The following is a 25,686-nucleotide window of genomic DNA, read 5'->3' on the forward strand; positions in this document are numbered from 1 at the left end:
TTAGTATTAAGATGTGTTCAGTTAGATCTGTTAAGGCAATAAAAGATTTGTAAAACGTAGCTTAAAAATTAAATTGCCCATTATATTTCTGATATTTGTTATTTATGCAGAATTTTGTTCTGTTAGGTTAAAAAAAAAAACTCTTCAGTTGAACCTATTAAATTAGCTCTTAACGATGCTAAACCTAACAACATATATTGTATGCATTAGTGCCACCTTCTAACTGTAAAATCACCTCAGCTTGTCAAAGAACAAATCAGGATGTTAGGACTATAATTTTGATATAAACTATTCATTTCCTAATGAGTCTTTGAAAGGCAAACTCAGACAGCAAAGGCAAGAGTCTCAGCTGAGACACGAACCCCTTTAATGTTTAATCAGATTTTTCTCAACGTGGAGGAAGGAGTAGCGTCCCTGCCCCTTAAGCTTTGAGTTAGATCACAATCGACAATGTAAATTCTACACAAGCAGGTGGCCTTTTAATGTGAACTATACTCCCGCCTTCCCTGCAAACTGCAAAATAGAAAGGGCTGGGGATGTAGCTCAGTGGTAAAGCATCCCTCGTACCTAAAAATAAAATATCCAAGAGGTGGAAGAAACGCAAATATCCATCAATGAATGAATAAATTAAAAATGTGTTGTTTTCATATCAAATAACACATAAAAATTGAAATTCAAAATTTCCAGGAAAGAGCATAAATTTTAATAATAAAATATTCAGCCTGAAAAAGAAAATCTTGGGGCACTCTAAATCTCAGCAACTCAGGAGTCTGATGCAGGAGGATACCAAGTTTTGAGGCCAGCCTCAGCAAATTCATGAGGCCCTAAGTAACTTAGCGAGGCCCTGTTTCAAAATAAAAAAATAAAAAGGGCTGGGGCTGTGGCTCAGTGGTTAAGTGCTCCTGGGTTCAATCCCTGGTGACAAAAAAACACAAAAGAAACTAATGAATGAAATCCAGCAGTTGCCTTCTGATATCACTATGAACCTCATTTCAGGATGATAACATGACAGCTGAAGAAAAAGTTCTCTTCACAGAGTAATTCCAGATGACAAATGTTAGCAGTGCATGATTTTACAACTCCAGATGACATCACATAGATCTAGGCAGTGGTCACCGATAACTGCAAAAACTGCTCCGTAAAAGGTAAGTGGGGACTTTTATAATGATGGATGAAGCTGACGACACCTGAGCTCATTGCTCACTCAGGACAACCAGGTGTGTGGCCCTGAAGTGATGCAATAGGAAGTAGAGAACAACACCTTTCACCTGTACCTGTGAATTAGACTCAAATGTGATCAAGCTTCCAGATATTACGACCCAGAATCAGTCAACACTGAGGAGACAAAAAAAAGAGGGAAACTTTAGAACTAAAAGTTATTTAATTAGTAAAAGGCAACTGCTACAAGATTTTTAACTGCTGGCCACGGTGGTGCACACCTGCAATCCCAGCAATTCAGGAGGTTGAGGCAAGAGGATCGCAGGTTTAAGACCAGCCTCAACAATTTAGTGAGGCCCTAAGCAACTTGGCAAGACCAAGTTGCTCAAAATTTAAAGATTAGCCAGGCATGGTGGCACATGCCTGTAATCCCAGTGGCTCGGGAGGCTGAGGCAGGAGGATCGCAAGTTCAAAGCCAACCTCAGCAATAGCAAGGCACTAAGCAACTCGGTGAGCAACTCAGTGTCTCTAAATAAAATGCAAAATAGGGCTGGGGATGTGGCTCAGTGACTGAGTGCCCCTGAGTTCAATCCCTGGTACCCAAAAAATAAAAATAAAATATTAAAAGTGTTGGGGAGGTGGCTCAGTGGTAAAGCACCCCTGGGTAAGTTCAGATACTCAAGGCTTCAGGCCTCAGGCGGCAGCAGTAACATCCTGCCACTGGGGACAGAAAAACTTATCAGGGTGCCAGAGTCACTGCTGACCATGCGTGCCGCTGTGGAGGTGGGGAGCCTTGCAGAAGGGTGTGGGTGTTGCCCAACCATGAGGGCTGCCACAGTGAGCGCTACCAGGGTCTACCCCTGGCTGCTGTGGAAAACAGAACACCTGGAAACAGTCCTTCCAGCCCTGGCCTCCAGTGTCTCTACAGTGCCCTCTACTGACAATAGGGTGCACTGACGATGGAGCCAGGTAATGACTGCTCTTGGTCTGCTAACCTGAAATCCCATCTTCCTCACTGCAATCAGAGCCTGTCTGGTCCGCACATACCGCTCGAGTCCATCCTGGATGAACTTCGGATGAGCCCTATTCTCAAAAAAGACTGTGCACCCAAATCAGTGATGGAGCAACCCTGTTCAATCCACAGTACCACTGCCCCCCCCTAAAAGGACTGTCCCGGTAGTACCTTGCTATGAATGGGTATTCCAGAATGACCAGGTTTCCTCAATTAATTCAATGGTAAGAAAAAGTGGGAAAATGAAAGGAGACTGGAAAAACTGCAACCCACGTCCAACAAACCAAATTCAGAACAGCATCAGGAGAAAAAAAGAGAACAGCAACACCTTTGTTTATGGAAACATTTTTTTAGGTATGATAATGGTATTTTGGTTGTTAAAAGACTGTTGGTGACGTGGATGAAATAAAACAATACAGGCGACAGGGAAGGTGCTCCCAGACTGAGCTGCCACAAACTGGTAAGGTAGCTTAGGGGACACGGGCGTTTCCTAGACCATTCTCTGGGCTACTGTACTTGTAATTTTTCATCATAAAACAGGAGACTAAAATTTCATCCTTGGCCATTCAAAAACAGTACAATTCACCACAATGTGAGGAACTTTTTGCTACCCTGACACACTGAATTGGTTTCCCTTTTTCCTTCTCTAGCTTTACGTCTGGTGGTGGCAAGGAGCACAGCCTCATGGTTCATAATGTACTGGCATCCAGAAAACCTGTGTGGGAACCCTGGCTCCTTCCTTACTAGCTGCAATTTCAGTAAACTACTTAACCTTCCAGGATCTATTTTCCCAATTTTAAGGGGTGGTAGGAGTTCAGGGATAAACAAGTCAACATTTGTTACCTGTTTACCTGATTGCAGCAGTACCTGGCCCAAGATTAAATATTGTGTATTTTTTTCTTTCTTTTTTTGGTACTAGGGATTGAACCCAGGGCCACTTAACCTCTGAGCCGTGAGCCACATCCCCAGCCCTTTCTTTTGTTATTTTGAGACAGGGCCATCCTTGCTAAGTTGCTGAGGCCAGCTTTGACCTTGTGATTCTCCTGCCTCAGCTTCCCGAGCTGCTGGGATTACAGGTGTGTATCAGGGCACCAGCAGTGACATTTAAAAATTCTAATGACTGCCAGGCATGGTGGTGCAAACTGTATAGTCTCAGCAATTTGGGAGGCTTGAGACAGGAGAATCTCAAATTCCAGGCCAGCTTCCCCAATTTAGCAAGTTCCTCAGCAACTTAGTGAAACCTGTCTCAAAATTAAAAAAAAAAAAAAAAAATTAGGTATGCAGTTCAGTGATGTGTCCCTGAGTTCAATCCCAGTATAATCAATCCCAGTATCAAGGTCTGATATAACATTCTTGCTAGGCTAGAGTTAAGGTATTAAAAAAAATATGTCAGGGGAGAAGGGAATATAGAACTTTGCAACTTGCTCTTCACCCTCATTACCATAATACCACTGAGGTTGGGAGTCCTCAACTTCTGAAGTTTAATCCAGGTTCAGATTTTCCTAATTAAAAAAAAAAAAAAAAGTACTGGGGATTGAACCCAGGAGCACCTTACCACTGAGCTACATCCCCAGCCCTTTTGTTTTGAGAAGGGGTCTCACTAAATGGATGAGGCTGGCCTTGAACTTAGAATCCTGCTTCAGCCTCCCAAATCGCTGGGATCCCAGGCTTCACCTACTGCACCAAGCCCCATGTAATCTTTAAAAAGGCAAGGACTGGTAAAAAGTGACCTGCATGCCCAGTTAGTGGTGCAAATGTCTGAGGGATTAGGTGGTCACTGGGTTCTGCTGCTCTCATGCTTGACTCTGGTAAAGTTAATATCGGTCATTTCACAGTCACCAGGGAGAAATGCGGAATTGCAAAGTAACCTTGAAAATCCAGGTGCCAAGAGCAAAATAATGAATGGAAGGGCAAATTACAAGTAGCCAGGAGCAGCGTAAGGTAGATAAATGTTTGTAGTAAATGAAGTCTGGGATGATCAGAGATCTACTGTCAAGACACAAGCAAAACAGAATAAAAGTATTGTGTTAGAAGAGATGAGCAGCTACACAAATTATATTGAAAAGAAGTGATCTAAAAAATTAAGACAGAGAAGTATTACAAATGGTCTTTATCGTGATAAGCACTGAACAAATACACCTATCAAAAGAATCTAGTATTAGTTACAGGTCCTCCCCCATCAGCTTTATCATCCATTTCCACATATTTAGCAGTATTCAGAAATGCATTTAGACACATAACCGTTTCTGGGCTACTGATGCAATTCAAGTGATTTCTTATGCAACAGTCCCGTCAGTGATAATTTGACATAACCTAGTAGTTCCCAAACTTTGCTGTACGTTAGGATAAACTTCAGAAATTGAAAGTCCCTGTGCTTGGGCCCACACCCATGCCACTTAAATCATATCTGGAGGTGGGAGTCAGGCAGCATTTTCTTAGGGATCCTTGTTATTCCAAAATGCAGATTTGAGACCATAGACATGACCTTGCAGAGTTGTACCACTTCTTACAAAGAAAACTGCTCAAACAGGTAAAAAACTTAAGAGACGGGCTTCTTAGGGAAGAACATGTTGTTTTCAAAAGTGGCCTTTAAAAGGAAGGCTGTGGTGGCATGCACCTGCAATCCCACATCCTTTGGGAACTGAGGCAGGAGGGCCACAAGTTAGAGAGTAGCCTGGGCAACTTCGTGAGACTGTCTCAAAATCATAAAAAGGTCTGGAGACCTAGCTCTGTGGCAAGCACCCCTAGATTCAATCCCCAGTACTAGTAAAAGTGCTGGGCAACTGGATATCCACTTGCAGAATGAATGTGGACCAACAGAATTCACGCACCAGAATGAATCAAAGACCCAAGCAAAAAAGTTGAAACTAACAGCTTTGACCTAAAATGGAGAACTTTGTGCGTCAAAAGACACATGGGAGAAAACATTTGCAACCTGTGTATCTGATGAAGGAGGGACCTGGAATATATAATTCTTGGCAAGTCAATAATGATAAATAACCCAATTTAAAAACTGGCAAAAGATCTGAATACTTTGCCAAAGACATACAAATGGTTGGTAAGCACTTGAGAGATGTTCACCACAACCATTCGTTACAGAAACACACCAAAACCACAAAGAGATACTACTTTACACCCCCTATGGAGGCTAGAATCAAAGATTCTGAGACAACTGATAAGGATACAGAAAAACAGGAATCATCAAGACTTTGCTAGTTGGAATGTAATGAATGGGGGGGCAGCCACTTGGGGAATTTGGTAGTTCCCCAAAGCATCATGTGACAGCAATTTTACCTCTAGATATACATCCAAGAGAACTGAAAACATGTTCTCACATACACACAAACCCCCCCAACCTTGAAAAACTTAATAGTAAAACTGATCGTAATAAAATGAAAAACAGCCAACATCCATCAACCCAGGAATGTATAATTAAACAAGGTATACTCATAGAATTGACTTAAAACACTTAACCGATACATGCTATAACACAACATGGGCAAGTCTGGAAACCATGCTAGTCCTTTAAAACTGATGTCATATCCAGACTAGGAAAACTGAAAAATTCACCGTTGCCTGAGGCTGGGGGACTTGGGAGTTGACAGGTGAATCTTTCTGGAGTGAGTGATACAAACACTGGGGAATGAAGAGTGAAGGTGACTGCACATCCTTCAGAACATGCTAAGAACTACATAAACTGTCCTTTTTAAGGTGGCTGGGGGGTTATGGGGAAAGAGGAGGGAAACTCAGGAAGTTTGAGTTTCTGTACATTCTATTTTAAATAGGATGGACAAGAAAAAAGCTTCAACGGAGTAGGATCAAATCAACAAAGCCAGATGCACAAGGCAGGAGGATCAAGTTCAAGGTCAGCCTCAGCAACTTAGCAAGATCGTCCTAACTCAAGTGTTTAATAGAGCACCCCTGGGTTTGATCCCCAGTAACAAACATTTAAATACTTATTACCAAAAATGACCAAAAATGCAATGTGGTTTAAAAATTTAGGTAATATAAACTAACCCTCTGAAATTTAAAATTGCTGCTCTTAAGAAATATTTGTTTCAAGTAAAGCCTCAAATCTGCAGTGTCTAGAATGAAGATTTCCTTGCCGTAATGTAACATTTAATATTCCAAGAGACAAATAGATTTCAGTACTTTTGCAAAGATAAAGACCATTTATCATGGGTTTGCAGCCATTTTCGTTCCCCATCGAGTATTCTGCATGCATTCCTCCAACACAAGGACACTCCCACAGCGAGGAGGCACAGCCTTAATTCACCATTTCCCAAGACAGTTTAGTCAAGGGTTTAGAATAAATACTGTCACACTCCACGATTCATATATTTACTTTTTATTGAATTTGTTAATGTTACAGAGTTCTTGCACTGCCAAACCATGCCTGAGAATCCAAAGAAGGAAATGGTATAATGGACAGCCTCATCCACCCATCATACAGTATATTAAAACTTGATTCATATGCATTTTGAGAATTTCACAATCTTTTATAAAATTTTAACAAGAGTTGGAATTTAAATCTGCTGCAGGTCTTCAAAATTTCCAGTACAGTGTGCCATTAAATAGACCTCCTCATATTCATCTCAGTTCATTCCTCAACAACATAACCCAACAAAAGTTTGTGGGGAAAATGTATACTTTAAGGAAAAAATATGTGGCTCAAGTTCCAAGAGATTACTCGTTAAGGTTTTTGGCTCCCAAATCATGTCTTCAGTGTAACAAAGAATCTTTTTTCTCATTTAATCATCCTACTCCCCCCGAATGACTCAACTACTCATTCAAATAAATCAGAAGGCAGGCGTCCTACCTGCCACCTCAAATACCGACATTATTGCCCAGAAGTGGTAGCAGGTCCTGTGAGGAGACACTGTAGCCCTCCTAGAAGTCCAATTCCTGCACTGACGTTCACCAAGACTGAACTCCAGCAGAGGATGCCCCCTTACCAGGACAGCTGCATTCCCCTCGTGTGCTTCACGCTTGCCAGTAGCAAGGCTGCAACTCCTGCCTTTGGCGGGTGGATTTATTAGAGAAACCCAGACTCTGCATCAAGTGGTCATATATTTCTACTGAATCAAAGATATAAAACTAGGAATTGCCAGACTGTCTCATTAGGTGGAAAGAAACTTTTCAGTAATCCTGGGGAGCTTCCACAAGTCCCTTTTATGGACTAAGTACTATTGGATAGCTTAAGCTGTAATTATTAATAAAAGCGCTACAATCACTGTCTTTTGCCCTGCCTTTCCAGATGAACACTATTAGACACATGAAAAGGCTGGTAACAGAGCTAGCAGGGACAATCACTGAAACTTTAGAATGTTTTACTACCTTAAAAATTTGGACACAAGTATGTAAGGAACTCTTATCAATGACCATACAAGACCCATGACACTTAAATGGGTTGTGGGTGGTTTTGCTTACATCACTTGACTCTTAAAGACAGGCCAGTGACTCCCTTAGCCTGAGCAGAAACCGCTCTCCACAGCAGTGTACTGTACAATTTAGACCTGATTGGAGGCTTTAGCAGCACCTGAAGTAGAGCCTCCAGCATTCACTGCCCCTTATGTCAAAGGCTATTTGGTTCCACTCTAGGGATTGGCAAATTCAGGAGACATTTCACAATTCTAATGCATATTTCAGGTTACTTACCTAACCAAGCAATATGCTGTCAAAGAACTTATTCCAAGTCAAAGCAAAAAAGGCCTTAATGTGGAACACAGAAAAAGCACTATCCAAATAAAAAATTACTAAGAGAAACAAGATTATTCCCTCCCCCACCCCTCTTCCCACTTGGTGGCCCCAAGTTTGGTTGAATTTCATTTGTAGTTACCTCAGACTACAACTAAAAACTTAAATTATAAATCACGCCCCTACACAGATGATCTGAACACAGTTCTTTTGAGCGGCATGTTCCAGGAAGTATAATATAGCCACAGCCTACTACAGAGTATTCCTTAGGGTGGGGCACAGGACAGGTTAATTAAGGTCACTTAAATCTTCATCTTTAACAGCAGATCAGAACCCAGATGGCTGACTTTCTGCAGGATTTCTGATAGGAATCCAGTAGAGCTGGTTTCAAGGTTCACATCGACACTTTAATAGCTGTAACCTTCTTATCCAGAAGTTGTGATCCACATGAAGTCCACAATAAGTGCAGCAAATCTGAGGTAGTCAACCCTTACGAAGGCTCAGTATCTGAACATAAAAAGATTTTTGAAATGACCACTGCTGCAGGTTTTGGTTTTTTTTGTATTTGCAGAGCAATTATGAAATAACACTGCTGAATCTAGTCCACACTTATATATAACAATGGAAGCTCTCCTAAATCCAGTATACATAAAGAGTAGTTGTGACACTTTAAACTTCCACAGTGCAACAGGGTCGGCCACTTAAATCGAGGGGTCTGTATCAGCTGCTGTAGGTCCAACACAGATCGGATGAAAGGTTCATGGAGATTAGCTGTGGTCTAGTTACCTCAGAAGGGTTAGCAAAGACCATTCCTCAATTGTACTGTGTGTGGCTGCTTTTCTGATTTTCAAGCACAGCGTACTGGTTGTCTAGCTGAAGTTTAAGGGCCTGGTTTTTTGAAACCTCATCCCTACCTCTATTTTTGTGTCTTACTACTTCAAAGTTCTTCTCCATTTCTTTATCCCTAAGGGAAAAGAAATGTAATCAGTAAATATTCTTCACTAGGGTTTTTTGAAAATATTCTTCCTTGGGGATGGGGTGGGGGGGAAAGGCCACCCCTAAAGAATCTTGGGGAGAGACAGAAAAGGAGAATTGGTATATAAAATTCTATCAAACCATTTTAAGGCTTCAATTGAACAGAAAAGGTAATACTGTACAGACGCTCCATGGTCCCATCTACTGAATAGTATTAACTGAAAACCTGTTTGGAGACCAACTTGAAGACAGCTGGAAAGAAGCTGTGCAATGACATTCCTCCTGGGACTCACTTCTAGATTTAGCAATTAGTAGACAATACATCTCTTTATTTATGCATAAAGTAAGGGTAATAATTTTCTCATTCAAGTAAAGTTCTCATCATTCAATGATTTCTCCTCATTTCTGTTTGTGAGGGGTCGGATTAGATCAGGTAAAGAAAGCTGTGTGTGGTGAGTCACTCCCCTCCCAGAGTCCTTTACGCATTCTGTAGGACACAGCAGAGGAGCAAGTCCAAGTGGAGGTTTAAATTCAAGCCAGCTGTGCTCTCAAAGAGGCGAAAAGGCTGGGATTTACTTTAAAAGCCACCCAAAAAAAAATTTCCATCTGATGTCATTTACATTTCTTCCCATTTTTTATTTATTTTTTAAAATTCATGTCCCTAAATAAGATGTAGATGTGCCATATGTGGTCATTAACTCCAGGTAGCATTCATTTTAAGTACCTGCTGAAATAAGATTATTTTAATATTAGATTTATAAATGTCAACATCTTTCATCTATTCACACTTACTGGGAAATACAATGAAATACTGCCGTTTTCATATTATAAGGAATATAGCCAGTAATAATGTATGTATACAGAATTTTAAATGAGGCTTGTCATCACCATGAAACAAATCAGGTATCAAAGAGTCTTTGGCAGACAGCAAAGTGTCTTTAGCGCTCTTCCCCTTTGCTCTTTCCAGGGCCCTTATCCCAGGCCTCCCTTCTGGACATCTAGTCCCACCCTGGTTCTCAGCTGCTTGTCAGTGGCAGCCTGGGTTTTACCAGCAGGGAGTATTCTCCTGCAAGTGGGTTTTCATTATCTCTTACACCCCACTCCCTGAGCAGAACCAGAGAGCCCACATAAAATGCAATAAGTAAAGTACTTACTTTCGGCTTTCTACATGCTTGGCAGTGGACTGCAGGGATGGGAACTGTGTGTCGCTGTATATTTCTGGTGGTCCTTGTGGTGTTTTCCTTGTTGTGGTTAGCCTGGCCCCAGGAGGCCTATACACACCACTAGTCATTGCTGGTTCTGGGGTTTCTGTAACTAATATTTTGTAATATCTTAGAGAAATCATTTAAATATACAGTGTTTTAATAATCTATTCCTGCATGCACAACCATTTAACAATTATGGAAAAAAGCAACCCTTGACATGGAAAGGGTCTCTGTACCAGACAACAAGTTATTTGAGGAAAAAAAATTAAAAAAAAAAAAAAAAAAACACAAACACGTGTGTGTGTGTGTGTGTGTAGTTGTTGATGGATCTTTATTTTTATGTGGTGCTAAGAATTGAACCCAGGGCCTCACACATGCTAGGCAAGTTGTCTACCACCCTAATCCCTTTTTTTTGGTACCAGGGATTAAACCCAATGGTACTTAACCAATGAGCAACATCCCCAGCCCTTTTTATTTTTTTTAATTTTGGGTTAGGATCTTGCTAAGTTGCAAGACTGGATTCAAAACTGCAATCCTCCTGCCTCAGCCTCCCTAGCTGCTGGGAATACAGGCACATGCCATTGCACCCAGCTTGAGGAAACGTTTCAAAGTAAAAATAAATTTCTACCTTTCTAGGGTAGTTTTTTTTTGTTTGTTTTCTCTTTCCAAACTGGGGATTGAACTCAGTCCTTTTGGTTTTAACTTTTCCATGTGCCATCTTTTTCTCCCAAAGATATAAACAGGCTTATTTAGGAAAAGTAGATACAACTTGAAGGGAAAACGCAGGCCATCTCCAAAGGAAAGACAACTTCTGTGTACAATTTTAACTCTTTATGTAAACAAGTTCTATAAGCTTCATTCTGGGATATGGGAAAGAATTCACTGGTCCTGGGACTACCTTTCAGAATGACTACTATAGTCCTCAGTTTCCGATTAGTAAATGTGAAAGATCACTTCCTTAAAACTCTAAACGTTATAATAAAAAAGAATGAACTAGATATCCTTATTTAATCCTCCTCCACAATGATTTTTAAGGTTCTTGCCTTTTCTTTCCCCCTTTGAAAACATAGGAAAAAATTAAGCAGCTGAGTAGCCCAAAATCTTCCACTATAGTTAACATTATAGGAACACAGGTTTTCCCTATCTCTCCTACCCCCACCCTCAATATGTACATAAAGTGTTATCTTCATGTTTGCCACCTTTTAAAAAGTTAATTTTGTCTTGGCAGTGTAGCTTAGTGGCAGAGCACTTATACCTACTATGTATGAGGCTGTGCAATACAGCCCCAGCACAATAAACCCTGCTCCCTAATTTCAAACAAACACTGATATCATCATTTACTGGCTGAAACATAATATAGTCATTTAACTTAGAAATCTTTTTTTTTTTTTTTTTTTTTTTTTTGGTTGGGGGAGCATACTGGGATGGAACCCAAGGGCACTTAACCAATGAAACACTTCCCTAGTTCTTTTTATTGAGACAGGGTCTCACTAAATTGCTTAGACTGGCTTTGAATTTGCAAATCTCCTGCCTCGGTCTCCCTCACTGGGATTACAGGCGCGTGCCACCACACACAGTAGCCATATGAATACTACTATAAAAGGGTTACTGTTTTTTTTTTTTTTTTTTTTTTGCAGTCTTTGATTATGTGAGTGAAAACTTATACATTATTTACTTAGTACCTAAGCTGTACTCAGGATACAAACATTAACAGAACAAAAATAATTCACAAACCTTATTATTTGAACCATTAGCCACACATAACTACTTAAGTGAAATGAAATAAATTTAGTTCCTCCCAATCAGCCACACTTTAAGTACTCAACAAGTCACATGTGGTGAATGACCACTGTAGCACACAGTGCTATTCCATCACTGCAAAAATTCTATTAGACAGTGGTATTCTAGAGGGAGGAAACAAATACGAAGAGTTAGGTACTATACTAAAAACTAAGTAGGTGGGTAAGGTGGTAGTGTCAGGAGGAGCTCTTAAATAAGGTTGGGGGAGGGTGGGGAGGGTGATAAATTAAGCCAAGACTTGACAGCAAGTGCAGAGCAAGCATACAGAGCTAGCACTGGAAAACCAGCAAAGCAATTCTGTAAAGTTCTGTAAGAACACAGCTCCAGCAGCAGAGCTAAGCCACCACATATGAGCCTGCACAGCCCTCAACCCTACCTTAGTTACTATCTGGCCCTGTACAGAAAGCTTGCAGATTCCTAACAGAAAGGAAAGAGAATTCCAGACTGAACACACAGTAGAGAGGGCCTTAAGTATCAGTATGTCCAGTGTCTCCAAGGAGCAGCATCAACGAGGATCAAGTTTGTAAAAAGTAAGATCAGAAGGCAGACGCACAGCTTTGTAAGTCATTGATAACTTTAGCTTCTACTATGAATCAGCAGGGAGGCCTTTGAAGGTTTCTAACCAGCGTAGTGATATGCTCTGATGTATTTTAAAAGGAACTGGATGCTGTGCTGGAAGTGGGAGAAGTGTGGGTAGAAGCAAGCAGACAAGAGAAGTGCTACTTCAGTAATCCACATAAAAAATGATGGCAAAGTTAGGTGGGTAGCTCAGAGGCAGAGCACTTGCTAATTAAGCATGTACTGGGTTCAATTCCCAGCACTGTTAAAACACAAAAATTAAAAGTAAATAAATAAAATTTAGTAGCCCACAGAAATGTCTCTTAATTTCCAATTTCTACCTATTAAGGACTTAAAAATCTTTAGAGACATATACAAATCCCCTCTGCCAGGAATGGAAAGAAACACCACTGCTCTTAACCCTATCACACACATATATTTAATTGAGCAGAGACCACATGTAAAATTATACACAAATGAGACATCTCCTAAAACAGAAATGGTAAGATTACCAACTACTGGAGCAGGAGGTGCTTGTACCGGAGCTGTTTTATTCCAGGGACCTGAAGATTTTTCTACACCAACACCTCCGCCACCTTCTTCCCAGTTATCTCCTGGATCTTCTCTCTTTTCATTGTCATCTTCTTCCTTTTCACTATTGGAAAAGCAAACAAGTGAATTCAATTAAAGAACCACTGAGAAAAACATCAGTCCAAATCCTTAGTTGTAACTATGCTTTTCTGTGTATCTGAAGATAAAAAGGGGTGTAAAGTGAATAGAAAATTTTATCTGTTTTATAGATACTACTAATACTAATGCTACTGCTTGACTTCATGTGAAAAAGGATTCACTCCTAAAAAAGCTGAAGTTCAAGGCCAGCCCTGGCAATCTGGCAAGACCCTGTCTCAAAATGAAAAAGTTTAAGGGATGAGGGTATAGCTCAGTGGTTAAAAACAAAACACCACAACAACCCAGGTTCAATCCTAGTACCCAAATAAATAAATAAACGGGCTGGGGATGCAGCTCAATGGTAGAGCTCTTGTCTAGCAAGCACAAAGTCCTGGATTCAATTCCCAGCACAGCAAAAAAATTTTTAAAAAAAATTTTTTTAAATTTTAACACACTGGTATGCCTGTATAACAGTTGCATGATTATTTGTGGGAGTTCAGTCTAAAGTGCAGAACTCCAACTGACAAGAGAAGTTGACATAACCTGAAATGCAGAGAAAAGGGTGACCTGAAGGGTTGAATGCACAACTGTAAGATTTTTCTAGTACCCAAGTACACAAATTAGCATTTATGCCAAATGTATTTTTAGTGAGCAGATAAAGGATTCTGAAAAATGTGATTTTGCTTATTTATTTAGGTTCCAGAGATTGAACCCAGGAGCACTTAAGCACTGAGCCACATCCCAGCCCTTTTATTTTTTTAAATTTTGGGATAGGATCTTGATAAGTTGCTGAGGCTGGCTTTGAACTTATGATCCTCCTGTCTAAGCCTTCCAAGCTGCTGGGATTAGAGGCATGGGCTAACAGGCCTGGCTTATTTGTTAACTCTTTAGCATATTACAAAATACTCTCAGAATGAAAATCCTCATTCCAATAGAGGAAAGCAAGACTATGTCCAGGGTTCACATCAGAGTTAAAGATCTCATTAGTTCCAGCCTCTAAAATCTGACACATGGAATCCAAAAGAACTAGTCCCCTAACATCAAACATGTATCTGTCACTGTTATAAAAGGAAAATACAAAAACTCCAACTTCAGTTCATAGGTTCTTATAAGTAAAAGGATACCCTCAATGTTATCTAAACCATTCTAAGACTGTTTACAATGTTCTTTTTTTGTAACTGGGTCTCAATGTGTTGCCCAGGATGGCTGCAAACTCCTGGACTCAAAGGATCCTCCCTACTGACTCAGCCTCCTGAATGGTGGAATAAAGGGTACGTGTGTCAGTGCTCCCAACTACAATGTTTTTTTTAATGTCAATTTTTATTACTTTACTCTTGAACTGACTTGAATCAGAATCTACAATTTCTTCAAGTATCTTTATCTTTCCTGTTGCTGAATTACTACCATTTTATGTAAACTTGAATGTTCTAAAATTATCAAGTACACATATCTTGTCTCTCTACAGCTGGCTTGACAACAACAATACTCAGTACAGTAACTGCTCAAACTTCCTTTCGCAGGCCAGGGGGGGCAATGCATGCCTGTAATCTTAAGCAACTTGGGAGGCCAAGGCAGCAGGATCCTGAATTCACTGTCAGCCTGAGCAACTCAGAGAGCTCCTGTGTCAGAAACAAAACAATCTTCCCACTGCAACTTTGACCATGTTAATAATATACCTGGGAGAGTACTACTTTCCCTGTTCATGACAATGATGGTTTTTCTCAGGTCCTCAGCTTCTCAGTCTCATTTGCCATCCTATCTTTCCCTCTTCCCATGAAAAACAATAGCTATTCCCTGAGGTTCTCTGTCCCTTAGACATTTTCTCCTTCTGGTATCTAATATCTAATCCACAATTATTATTATGGCCACAACATGGTAGAGATGACCTCCACCCTGACCTTTTGTGTGTCCTTGGGAACATGACAGCCACTCCTGGCTTCTACCTAAGGACATTAAGGATACATTCCCTCCACTTCTATTAAAACAAGATACATCCTGGCTCTAAGACAAATTTCTTGTCCAGTTTAATAGGCCCCTTTAAAGATACTTTGAAGAAAACTTCAAAGATAGGGGGAGCATCAAGTGAAGTGCCCATCAACCAGAGGTGATGCCAGTATTTAGAAGTCAAGGATGGCAATTAACAAGGGTAGGAAGAACAGCTTTATCTTCAAGTCTGCACTTAAGACTGTATCTGAGGAAGAAAAAATGACAACCACAGCCAAGGCACTCTACAGTTTTCCCTTGTTTATGAATGCATAATGGAGTCCTACGCAGCCATTTAAAATGATGGTGGGCCTAGCCTTCTGTGGAAGGAATGTTCATGTCATATAAACCAGTACCTTACTAAATCATCATCTGTATACCTAACAGAAACACAAAAACATTTAGTGCATAATTTTGAGACAGGTCTTGCTAAGTTGCTCAGCCTGGCCTCAAACTTGTACTACTCCTGCCTCAGCCTCGTAAGTAGCCAAGTATAGGCATGTGCCACTATGTACAATTGAACACATATGCTTTTGAAAGGGATTTAAAAAAAAATGAATGCCAGATAGCATGTCCCTGCAGCTTATTAAATCTCATGAATAACCAAGTAAGGACAGGAAGGTAATGATTTATCCAGGATTCTAACTAGTGGTATCCAAACACAAGAATCATCCCCAAAAGATTTTTTAAAAACCACTTTTGAAGCTATTCCAATGTAATTCCTTTGTGATATTATTTGCTTCATTCAAGGGTAAAAGCACAGGTGCTATCTGCCCAGCTACAAATGACTAGTAATGCCTTAACGATCCAACCCGTAGACTCGTGAAGACTACACAGACTGTCGTGGCACTGTCATGCTTTTAAATACCCTAACGGTCACAGCTTTCAGTTGCTCATTTCAATCTTGAAACAGCAGTTAACTCACCAATGCACTTAATCACCACTATTCAAATATATGTGTATGTATACGTACATATTATTCTAAATTATATTTCCCATTTAATATTTGGTAACTGGTATTGAAATTATTAGTTTGAAATAAATCTTCAACCGAAAAGCAAAAACCTTTTAACACTGATTATCCTTGAGCAGAAGGGATTATGAATAATTTTTATACATTTCTCTATGCTCTTATATTTGCTAAAATAGTCTAAAAACAAGTATATTATTTTTCTAACTAAAATGTTCAAGAAAAAATTTGGTTTGATAGATGAATAGCAATTCAAGTAAAAGTTGTTTTCTTTAACAAAAGGCATCTAAGACAACATAATATTTTGTGTTAAGATTATAAAGTATTAGGTAAACTAAACACTGGAAATAGTCCAATCAAGATCCTTTATTTTAACCAGGCATGTGGCACATGCCTCCTGTTTGAGGCAGGAGCATCACAAGTTTGATGGTGGCCTCAGGATGTTAATGATCTATCTCAAAATAAAAAATACAGAACTGGAGATGTTGCTCAGTGGTAAAACACCCCTGGGTTTAATAACCAGTCGCCCCCCACCACCTCCAAAAGGATCCTGTATCTGTTAGATGAAGGAACTAATGCCCAGAAATGCTAAAAAAGACTATTCTAAATGCCACAGTACTAGAGGCAAAGTAGAAGTTATTTATATAGCCTATTACATTTTCCTATTTGCATATTTCAGAAAGTGTCAGTCAACTCTCCAAATGCCAGTCAGAACCAGAAACACGTTGCATTTACTTCCACAATAGATAATTAGGCTAAAATGCAGTTTTTGACCCAAATCAAGTTTCTCTCAACAGTCACATTTTGCTTTTAAACACAATCCTGTCTTAAATGCATTAAGTCGGCAGGCTAAGAGGAATCCCAATGCTAGAAAAGAAACATTACCAACTAGTTCCTGTGCAGGCAGCATTCTACCAACTTCATATTAACACCAAGGCAGTGGCCACACAGGAAAGCTGACACTCAGACATTTAAGTACTCTAAAGCAGCAGACTACAAAAGGACTCCAGAGTCCATTCTTTCACTTTGCCTCATGTTGCATTTCATCCTTTTCACATCTGAGTTACAACATGGAAATTTTCTCTATTTTGAGATTTAAGAAACTCAATTTCCTTAGTATAGATGATCAATATAAAGGACAGAACATTTTCCTCCAATTCACCAGACATAACATGACCATTCAATCCAAGTCCCATTCCCCAACACTAGGGGGAAGCAGCTGAAACAAAGACCTGACCAAGCGGCTGGAAAGCTGGGCATCTCCAAAGGCTTGTCCCTATTGTACCCACTGTTACACAGTAAAACGGGAAGCAAAAATGCTTCGTGATCTATTCCTGGCCTTGAGACATGAAATATCACTGCACTTCATCCAAGGATATTTTTCCTGACTCCTTCCTGGTACATAAAGTATCTCTCCTATATGCCCCACAGCACCCTGCACATCTCATCTCTTTGAAGCTTTTTTTTTTTATACTGGGGATTGAACCCAGGGCTCATGCATGCCAAGTAAAAGTTATACCACTGAGCTACATCCCCAAACTCTTCTAAAATTTACTTGGTGGCATATTTCTTTGAAATTACCTACTGGCATCTATCAGAACACATTTTTATAACCCCAAACAGACCACTTTTATGCCTGGCACACAACAGTCACATAAATATTTACTACAATGACTCCAACATGGATTCAGGAACAATTTCTTCTCTTTAAAGTACAACCTGGGGGCTGGGGATATAGCTCAGTTGGTAAAGTGCTTGCCTTACAAGCACAAGGCCCTGGGTTCAATCCCCGACATCGCAAAAAAAAAAATATAAATAAAATAAAGTACAAACTGACCAGCTCTAAACTATCGGTTTAAAAATGTAGATGTCTCAAGAAGATTCTTAGAGAACCACTGGAGACTCCAAGGACTCAATCCTATATTGAAACATGACAAATGTGCAACATTCTTGGAACTCAAAAATTAAAGAGACCTTTCTTTCTCCTCAAAATCCATTTTAGAAGTCTACAATTAACCAATCATTCAAGCTCACCAGTCACTTTTATAATCATCCAATGGTTTCTCTCCCAAGAACTGTCTAAAATGATCTGACCTCAAATTAAGAATAACTAGTTTTGATATGTTAAATATTTTCAGTACTTAAGTTGGTAGGTAAACCAGTTTGCTGGTACTGATCATTTTCCTTTAAAATACATACTTATCTTGACAAAAGGAAAAGCATGCTAATTTACTAGTGTCCGGTTATTTTACAAACACTCTGTCAATGAAATCCTAATATACTAAGTAGTCTCAGCTTTGCAGATAAGAACCAACACCCAAAAGCACTATGAGATGGGTTCAGTGGCACATGCCTGTAACCCAGACACTGAGGAGACTGAGGCAGAAGGGGTCCAAATTCAAGGTCAGCCCCAGCAATTTGGTGAGACCCTCAGCAACTTAGTGAGACCATGTCTCAAAATAAAACATAAAAAAGGAACTGAAGATGTAGCTCAATGCTCCTGGTTCAAAACTTAGTACTGTAAAACAAAAACAAAAAATGTGTCCAAGAGCATACAAGTATTAAGTCACAGAGTAGCAGAGGTTAAGATGCAAACCCTGATTTGTCTTTCCCAAAAAGTCCCCGTTTGCCTCATAATCATCTCTATCTTATTTATGTTGAGTAGAATCTAATTCCCACTTACCTATGAGCCAATGTTTTTTTCCTTAGAACTTCCATCTTATTGAACCAGGGCTTCATGAATGCTAGGCAAGCACTCTACCACTGCACTACACCCCTAATCCAGCTATCAACATTTAACACAAAGTTTACAAGAATACTCTGTATGTACAGAAGGCACAAAGTTTAGTCATTATTATTAAAAACCTCATATGTTTCTTACCCTCAACTCTTTTCTGGAAGCTCTTTTAAAATATTTTTAGTTGTAGATGGACACAGTACCTTTATTTTATTTATTTTTACATGGTGCTGAGGATCGAACCCAGTGCCTCACCCAAGTGAGGCAAGGGCTCCACTGATGAACCACAGCATGAGCCCTTCTGAAAGTTTTTATGCTCCACCTTACTGCATGATTTATGAGGGTAATGGGAATAAAAAGACCCTAAACTCCACAGTTTCTATAAGGACTCTCAAAAGCAGCTTGTGAAAAGGGAGTGATTTTTCAAGGTTAGATTAGCAGAAGACCTAGCCACTAGGATGGCCACCTTGGGGCAATGATTAGATGCTAAGAATAATGAAAAACAAAAATATAAAAATGTCTACTTCAAGTCAAGCAGAATTCCAAACACACGTACTAGCTGAGACTTACTTATGCCTAAGTTATTTAAGAAATATTTTACCATCAAGAATAGTCAAAAGATAGGAGAATCACTTGAACCAGGAATTCAGGTTCTGCCTAAGCAACACAGTAAGATTCTGTCTCTTAAGTTAAAAAGTAGGGCTGGGCCAGGCCTGCCTGTAATCCCAGTGGCTCAGGAGGCTGAGAGAAGAGGATCTTGAGTTCAAAGCCAGCCTCAGCAACAGTGAGGCACTAGGCAACTCACTGAGACCCTGTCTTTAAACAGATTACAAAATAGGGCTGGGGATGTGGCTCAGTGATTGAGTGCCCCTGAGTTCGATCCCCAATACCCAACAAAAAAAGTAGGGTTAGGGGTGTAGCTCGGTAGTACAGCATTTGCCCAGTATGTGCAAGGCCCTGAGTTCAATCTAGCAGACAGAAAAACTCTGGTTTAGTTTAAATCTTCTCTTTAATTTAACAAAATCAATTTCTGATATTCAGTGAACCTGAAACTTCCCTTCTGAGTGCTACTCCTGCTTAGTAAGTCAATATACCAAATGCTATCCCCCTTGTCATACAAGACTTCCAGAACCTGTAGTCAGGAATGGCAGACCAAGAAGAGCTAATGTTACTACAGAACAGTAGCCACAAACAGAGGCAGCTCCACAACCTTAAAGGATAGAAGAGCTCACAATCCTCTCCATTTCTACAGGTCAAGCCCCAGGAGAAAGAAAAACAGGAACAGGGATATTTTCCAAACCATTCCGCTCCAAAAACATGTAAAACATGAAGGAATGGAATTCAAAACTCCACGCTAATCACTTCTACTCAATACTACTACATAGCAATCTCAAAAAGTAGAAAAGACATACTTTCTCAAAGTTTCCATCACTCAGGTTTTGCCTCGGTTAATCTCACAAAATGATTTCTTTTCTTTTTTTTTTTTGGGGGGTGCTGGGGATCGAACTCAGGGCCTTGTGCTTACAAGGCAAGCACTCTACCAACTGAGCTATCTCCCCAGCCCCACAAAATGATTTAACAACTAAAGAAATTAATGTGTGACTGTGGCAGCTATTAAACAAATAAAAAAATTAGCCTGGTTTTAAAAAGAGGTTATTCAAGGGAAGCTGAGGCAGGAGAATCACCTTCAGCAACTTAGTAAAACTGTTTCCAAAAAAAGGAAGAAAGGAAGGAGGAAGGCAAGAGTGTAGCTCAGTGATAAAGCACCTATGTTCAATCCCCACAACCAAGGGAGAGAAGCAACAGAACCACATATTCACCCTTTCCCCCTACTTTACAAACCCCTCAAAATATGACATTTATTTAACATAAACCCAAAACTAACTACCAGAGACTGGACTTGATAAAATGTTATTAATTTCAAACCCTTCAGCCAACCAATCCAATTTTTATAAATTACTGTTTTCTTGAACTTTAAAAATAGCACACCTAAGTAGACACAGTGGCACACCTCCTGTAATCCCAGCAGCTCTGGAGGCTGAGACAGGAGGATCACAAGTTCAAAGCCAGCCTCAGCAACTCAGCAAGGACCTAAGCAACACAGATTTTGTCTCAAAATAAGGATGGGGAGGTGGCTCAGTAGTTAAGCACCCCTGGTAACCGTCCCCCCACAAAAGCACACTTTGTTCAATTTTTTGACCTCGGTGCCAACATACAGGATGGTTTCACTGTGTGAATACAAAATCTGTACTTTCTGTAAGTACCCCACACTTCAACTAGCATACTACAGAGACACTGAAAAACATGTTATATCTGAAACAACAACAACAAAAAAAAACCTAAGTTTTTTTTTAATATTAAAAGTCAATTTTGAAAGGACAAAATTCATTTTGGTTGCCTCACATAAAACGACCTAATCAGAACTGGAGTAAGCAAACTCTCATAGGATTTTAGAACCAGCAGCTAATTTGATGAACATACACAAGAGACTGCCTTCACAGGGGAAGAATAGACATAATCCATTACAGTTCTAATCGGCACATCTAAAGTACAAGGTATACTATGATGTTACTTTGGGGAAGAAAAACCAAACCTGTGCCCAATATGCTAAATAAGATTATAAGAACCCATTTGTAATCACACCGTACCTTATCTGCATTGCCTGAACTCTGAGTCCGCTGTAATCAACCTCTTTCTGCTCAAATTCTTTCCATTCATCTTCGTCCTGTTAAAGAAATAACATCTGATCAATTAAAGCTCTTTGGAAACATACAACTAAGCAAATATCAGACTCTGAAAAGCGCTGGAACCCCAAGTAATCATAGACTCATTTTCTGGCCCAAATCCTTGCTGGATTTTGTGGCGTGCCTAGTCGCCTAACACCCTTACTGCCGCCGGGTTCTGCAGGAGAGCTGTTGGAGTAACTAGGAAAAGCCGAGTGAAGAAATCAATAGTAATTCCACAACTAAATTTTAACTCAATGTGGCCGTGACTTTTTTTTTTTTTTTTTTTTTTTTTTGGACCAGCTTAGGGACCAAGTCATGCCAACAGAGCTGCCACAAATGCGACTTAACATGTTAAAAGACAAAATTCAGCCACAACTACTGGGGTGAATGAAGTCAAGACACCAAATTACTCGGAGCAGACGTCACTCGATAAACGCTGCCGTGCTGAGCACTGCGGTCCCAAACCAAGTGCCCCAGAAGAGTTGCCGCCTGGGTCCGGGCACCGCAGGGCGGCGTCTGGGGGTCCGGGTTCTGGCGAGCCCGGCCCGACGTGGGAAGCCCACGTCACGTGGCCGGCTCCGCGCCCGTCCGCCCGCGCCGGGCCCCGCGGCCCCTCCCGGACGCCTCCCCGGGCAGGCGGGGGCGAGCACATGGGGCCGAGCGCGCGGCCCGCGCCCCAGTGACCGCCTCCCGGCCCCTCACCTTCGTCACGGCCTTGGTGGCGGCCCCGGGGCCCGGGGCCCCCGTGCCTGCGGTCCCTCCATCGCCCGGCCGGGACCCTGAGCCTGTGGCCCCGCCGTCGCCGGGCCTGGCCCCCGCGCCCGGCCCGCCGCCCGTCGCCTCGCTGCTCCCGCCCGCGCTGCCCGCTGCGCCTGCGGCGCTCACCGCCCTGCTGCTCCGCTCCTTCTTCTTCTTCTTATCCCTCTTGGCAAAGAAGTTGTCCAGGCTCCGCTCCTCCGTCTCGGCCATGGCCGCGGCCTCGTCGGCCCGGATGGGTGGGGCCGGCGGCGGGCGCGGCCGCTCGCAGCTCGGGGTCGAGGCCGGCTCTGCGCTCACGCTGCCGGGCGCGCCGACGCCTCAGCCCCGCGGGGTCGCCGAGGCGTGTGCGGCGGGGCGAGCGGCTCCCCCCGCGTGCTGTTGAGCGGTGGTACGCTCCGCCCGGGGGCTCGCGTGCCCCTGCCTGAACTCGCCCGGGCTGCCGCGACGGCGGGGCAAGATCCCGCCTGCTCCACAGCCGCGGGGAAAAGGAACGCGCAGGCCAGAGGCTCCAGCAAGAGTGCTAAGCTAGCGGCGGCGCGTGCTGGAGGAAGACGCGCGCGCAGGCCGGGAGAGGAGGGGAGAGGGGATGGGGAGGGGAGGGGGGGAGGAGGGAGGGCGGGCCTCCAGCAGAGAGAGGCAGCGCCCGCGCCTGCGTACTTAGCTCCGCCCGCCGTTGTGGGCAAGCCGAGGGGCGGACGGCGGGAGGAGACGGAGGCGGGGCGGGACAAAGAGCCAATCAGAGGCCAGGACGAAGCACTTAGGTGACAATCCGTGCTTCCGACGGGGCGGTGCCGGCGCCTGAGGGCGGGGAAAAGCGGGCATATGCAAATTAAGTGACGCACCTATCGACTCTCTCCGGATTGGCCGAGGGTTTCGCCTTGAGGGCGGGTATTTAGAGGGCTGGTTGGTGACTTGGCTAAAGAGGACCCGCGGGAGGGTGTCCAGTCTGGGCGCATGCGTGGGGTACACGTGTGTCTGCTCGCTGAGAGCGAGCTGTGGCCTTGTAGTCGTTTGAACTTTCACGGAATGGAAAGGCACTGTGTTAAACCAGCTGTGCAGGAGCTTGTTGCTCCTCTCCTCTGCTCACCTCTGTACTTTCACCTTCTCTGGTCTGGTAACCATTTCTTTTGATCTGTACCGGATGATTATTATGAACGTAAGAGGAGCCATGAGCGAGAAGTTTAAGTCCCAATTACTCTATTTTTTAAAAAATATTTTTAATTTTTAATTTTACTTATTTATATGTGATGCTGAGAATCGAACCCAGTGCCTTACAAAGTGCTAGGCAAGCTTTCTACCACTGAGCTACAACCCCAGCCCCCGCCACCCCGTTTACTCTTAAAAGATCTTTAATAAGCCAGTAGGTATATGAAAAGAAAATGACTGATTGAACTCCACCCTCTAGTAGATATGTCGATTAAGGGCAAATAATTATTTTATCTGACCCTCACGCTTCTAGTCTGTAAAATGGGGACAACTAGCTCTTGCCGCATATGGGGGAAGAGTACCTCTTAGCTGCACAGTGCTTAACACTTACTTTTTGGAGGCAAAAAGTAAGTGATTTTAAAAATATAGTTAGCGTGCCTTCTGCCCTAGATTGAGTCTGATAATGACCACAGTTCATCCTCTGCTCCTATCCCTGATAAATGGAGAGGAATGGCATATCATAGGAGTGGGAACCAAATTCTCATGCTACACCTGACTTTACCATGTTAAGGACTCTTAGGGCCTTGAGAATGAAATGTATTCTTGTACATAGAAAAGGTGGTCCGTTTTAAATTGTCCACTTCCTCCTTCTAAGGGCAGAGGACAGAACTGTTAAAACCACTGAGGAAATGACTCAGATGTATGTTAGGACCCTTTGGGACAGATAGAATCCAGGCAATAAATGGAGCAACTTGTCTTTTCCTTTACAGTTGTTTTCACTGAAGGTACTTTTCCTACCCTCCACCACTACTATATTGAAGGTCTAAATTCTGAATTTGTCCATGAAGTAAATCAAGGACCTAGCCTTGGCCAATAAACTCACATTTCATTCCCCAAATTTAAACTGCCCCAACAACCAGGATGGGTCCCTAGGTAACTTCCTTCTGTGACACCACATATCTTCCTATGATGCTGGCCAAATTCAGTACTGCCCATCACCACCACCCTCCCTGAACATCTCTAATCAGAATCGTTTTCCTCTCTTTTCCTTTTTTTCCTTTCTTCCTCCTTCCCTCCCTCTGAATCTCTTGCCTTTCTCTTTCTCCCTTTCTTTCTCCCCCTTCTTTCTCTATGAAGCATTTATTTACCTGTATTTAAGACAGCATCTTAAGCTGGGTGGGCACAGGCCTGCTGTAATCCCATCGGCTCAGGAGGCTGAGGTAGGAAGATTGTGAGTTCAAAGCCAATCTCAGCAACGGTGAGGTACTAAGCAACTCAGTGAGAACCTGTCTCTAAATAAAATACAAAATAGGGCTGGGGATGTGAGTTAGTGGTTGAGTACCCCTGAGTTAAATTCCCGGTACCAATAAATAAATAAATAAATAAATTAGCATCTTATTCAAACTTGAATAATTTGTGATTCCTGCCTTAAATAAATAAGATAGTATCTTATTCAAACTTGAATAATTTGTGATTCCTGCTTTCAACTCCCTTAAAATCTAGAAATGATAGATACCAGTAACTGGCATGCAGCCCTCCCTTTCTTAGATCCCTTCAATAGTGCATTGCTATCAAGCCTAGCTCGGGGGCACATACCTGTAATCCCTGGGACTCTGGAGGTTGAGGCAGGAGAATTGCAGGTTCAAAGGCGTCCTCAGCAATATAGTGAGACCTTAAGCAACTTAGGGAGACCTCTCAAAACTAAAAATAGAAAGGGTTAGGGATATACTTCAGTTGTAAAGTACCCCTCGGTTCAATCCTCAGAACAAAGTAATAATACATCATTGTCTTGCAGGAATTAATGAGAAAATGCAAAGAAGGAACAGCAGTCAAGAGCCAACACAGCAGACTTGTGCCACATTTTTTCAGCATGATTGATAGCATGCAGGCAGAACTTGATCATGTGTAAGTAGTTCAGGTCAAGCCAGCAGAGAGACCAGTGTATTTGTGGGTGGGTCATTATCAGTAGTAATTCTTTCCTCCATATAGCTGGTCCCTTCCACTTTGTCTCCCCTGCCCTGAAACCAACAACTTCTGTCTATTGCTACTGGTTGTTCTTCCTAAGTATCCCCTGCCCACACTTCTCTTGACTGGTCACACTGTGCGTTGAATCCTGTCTTCACCACCTCCCTCATCATTACCTGGCCCCAATGTCCAAAGCATCCTCTTGCTTTCTCCTGATGAAGGTGTCTTCCCTTCTACTTTCCAAAGGGTTTGGACCTTTCCGTCCTTAAAGCAAACAGGCCTTTGCTTGTCCTTGCTAGGTGGAAAAGTCGACTACTGACAAGAAC

General features: G+C 41.9%; 1 protein-coding gene across 5 annotated transcripts; it reads right to left on the bottom strand.

The window, feature by feature from the left end:
• Positions 1 to 6,503: 6,503 nt before the first annotated feature.
• Positions 6,504 to 22,841, bottom strand: Cdv3 (CDV3 homolog). Of its 5 annotated transcripts, none has more exons than XM_047564860.1 (5): positions 22,193 to 22,841; positions 21,413 to 21,489; positions 12,918 to 13,060; positions 9,997 to 10,150; positions 6,504 to 8,831 (listed from the first exon to the last, which is right to left on the bottom strand). In XM_047564860.1, exons 1-5 carry the CDS (start codon positions 22,457 to 22,459, stop codon positions 8,681 to 8,683), a joined length of 792 nt encoding a protein of 263 aa, XP_047420816.1. In that variant the 5' UTR covers positions 22,460 to 22,841; the 3' UTR covers positions 6,504 to 8,680. The 5 variants fall into 5 exon arrangements, with proteins under 5 accessions (XP_047420816.1, XP_047420815.1, XP_047420819.1 ...); XM_047564859.1 differs by having other exon boundaries at positions 9,997 to 10,156; positions 22,193 to 22,832; XM_047564863.1 differs by having other exon boundaries at positions 6,504 to 8,374; positions 9,997 to 10,156; positions 22,193 to 22,829.
• Between the last annotated feature and the right edge of the window lie 2,845 nt (positions 22,842 to 25,686).

The sequence above is a fragment of the Sciurus carolinensis genome, chromosome 9 (genome assembly GCF_902686445.1).
Source record: "Sciurus carolinensis chromosome 9, mSciCar1.2, whole genome shotgun sequence".
NCBI lineage: Eukaryota > Metazoa > Chordata > Mammalia > Rodentia > Sciuridae > Sciurus > Sciurus carolinensis.

Bases quoted from the DNA above. Each gene is read 5' to 3' on its own strand.
- Cdv3 (XM_047564859.1), bottom strand. From the start codon at position 22,459: ATGGCCGAGACGGAGGAGCGGAGCCTGGACAACTTCTTTGCCAAGAGG. The intron at 13,061-21,412 runs GTACGGTGTGAT...CTTTTCCAATAG, and splicing joins GTTCAGGCAATGCAGATAAG to TGAAAAGGAAGAAGATGACA. The intron at 8,832-9,996 runs GTAAGTACTTTA...CTTTTCCCTTAG, and splicing joins AAGCATGTAGAAAGCCGAAA to GGATAAAGAAATGGAGAAGA.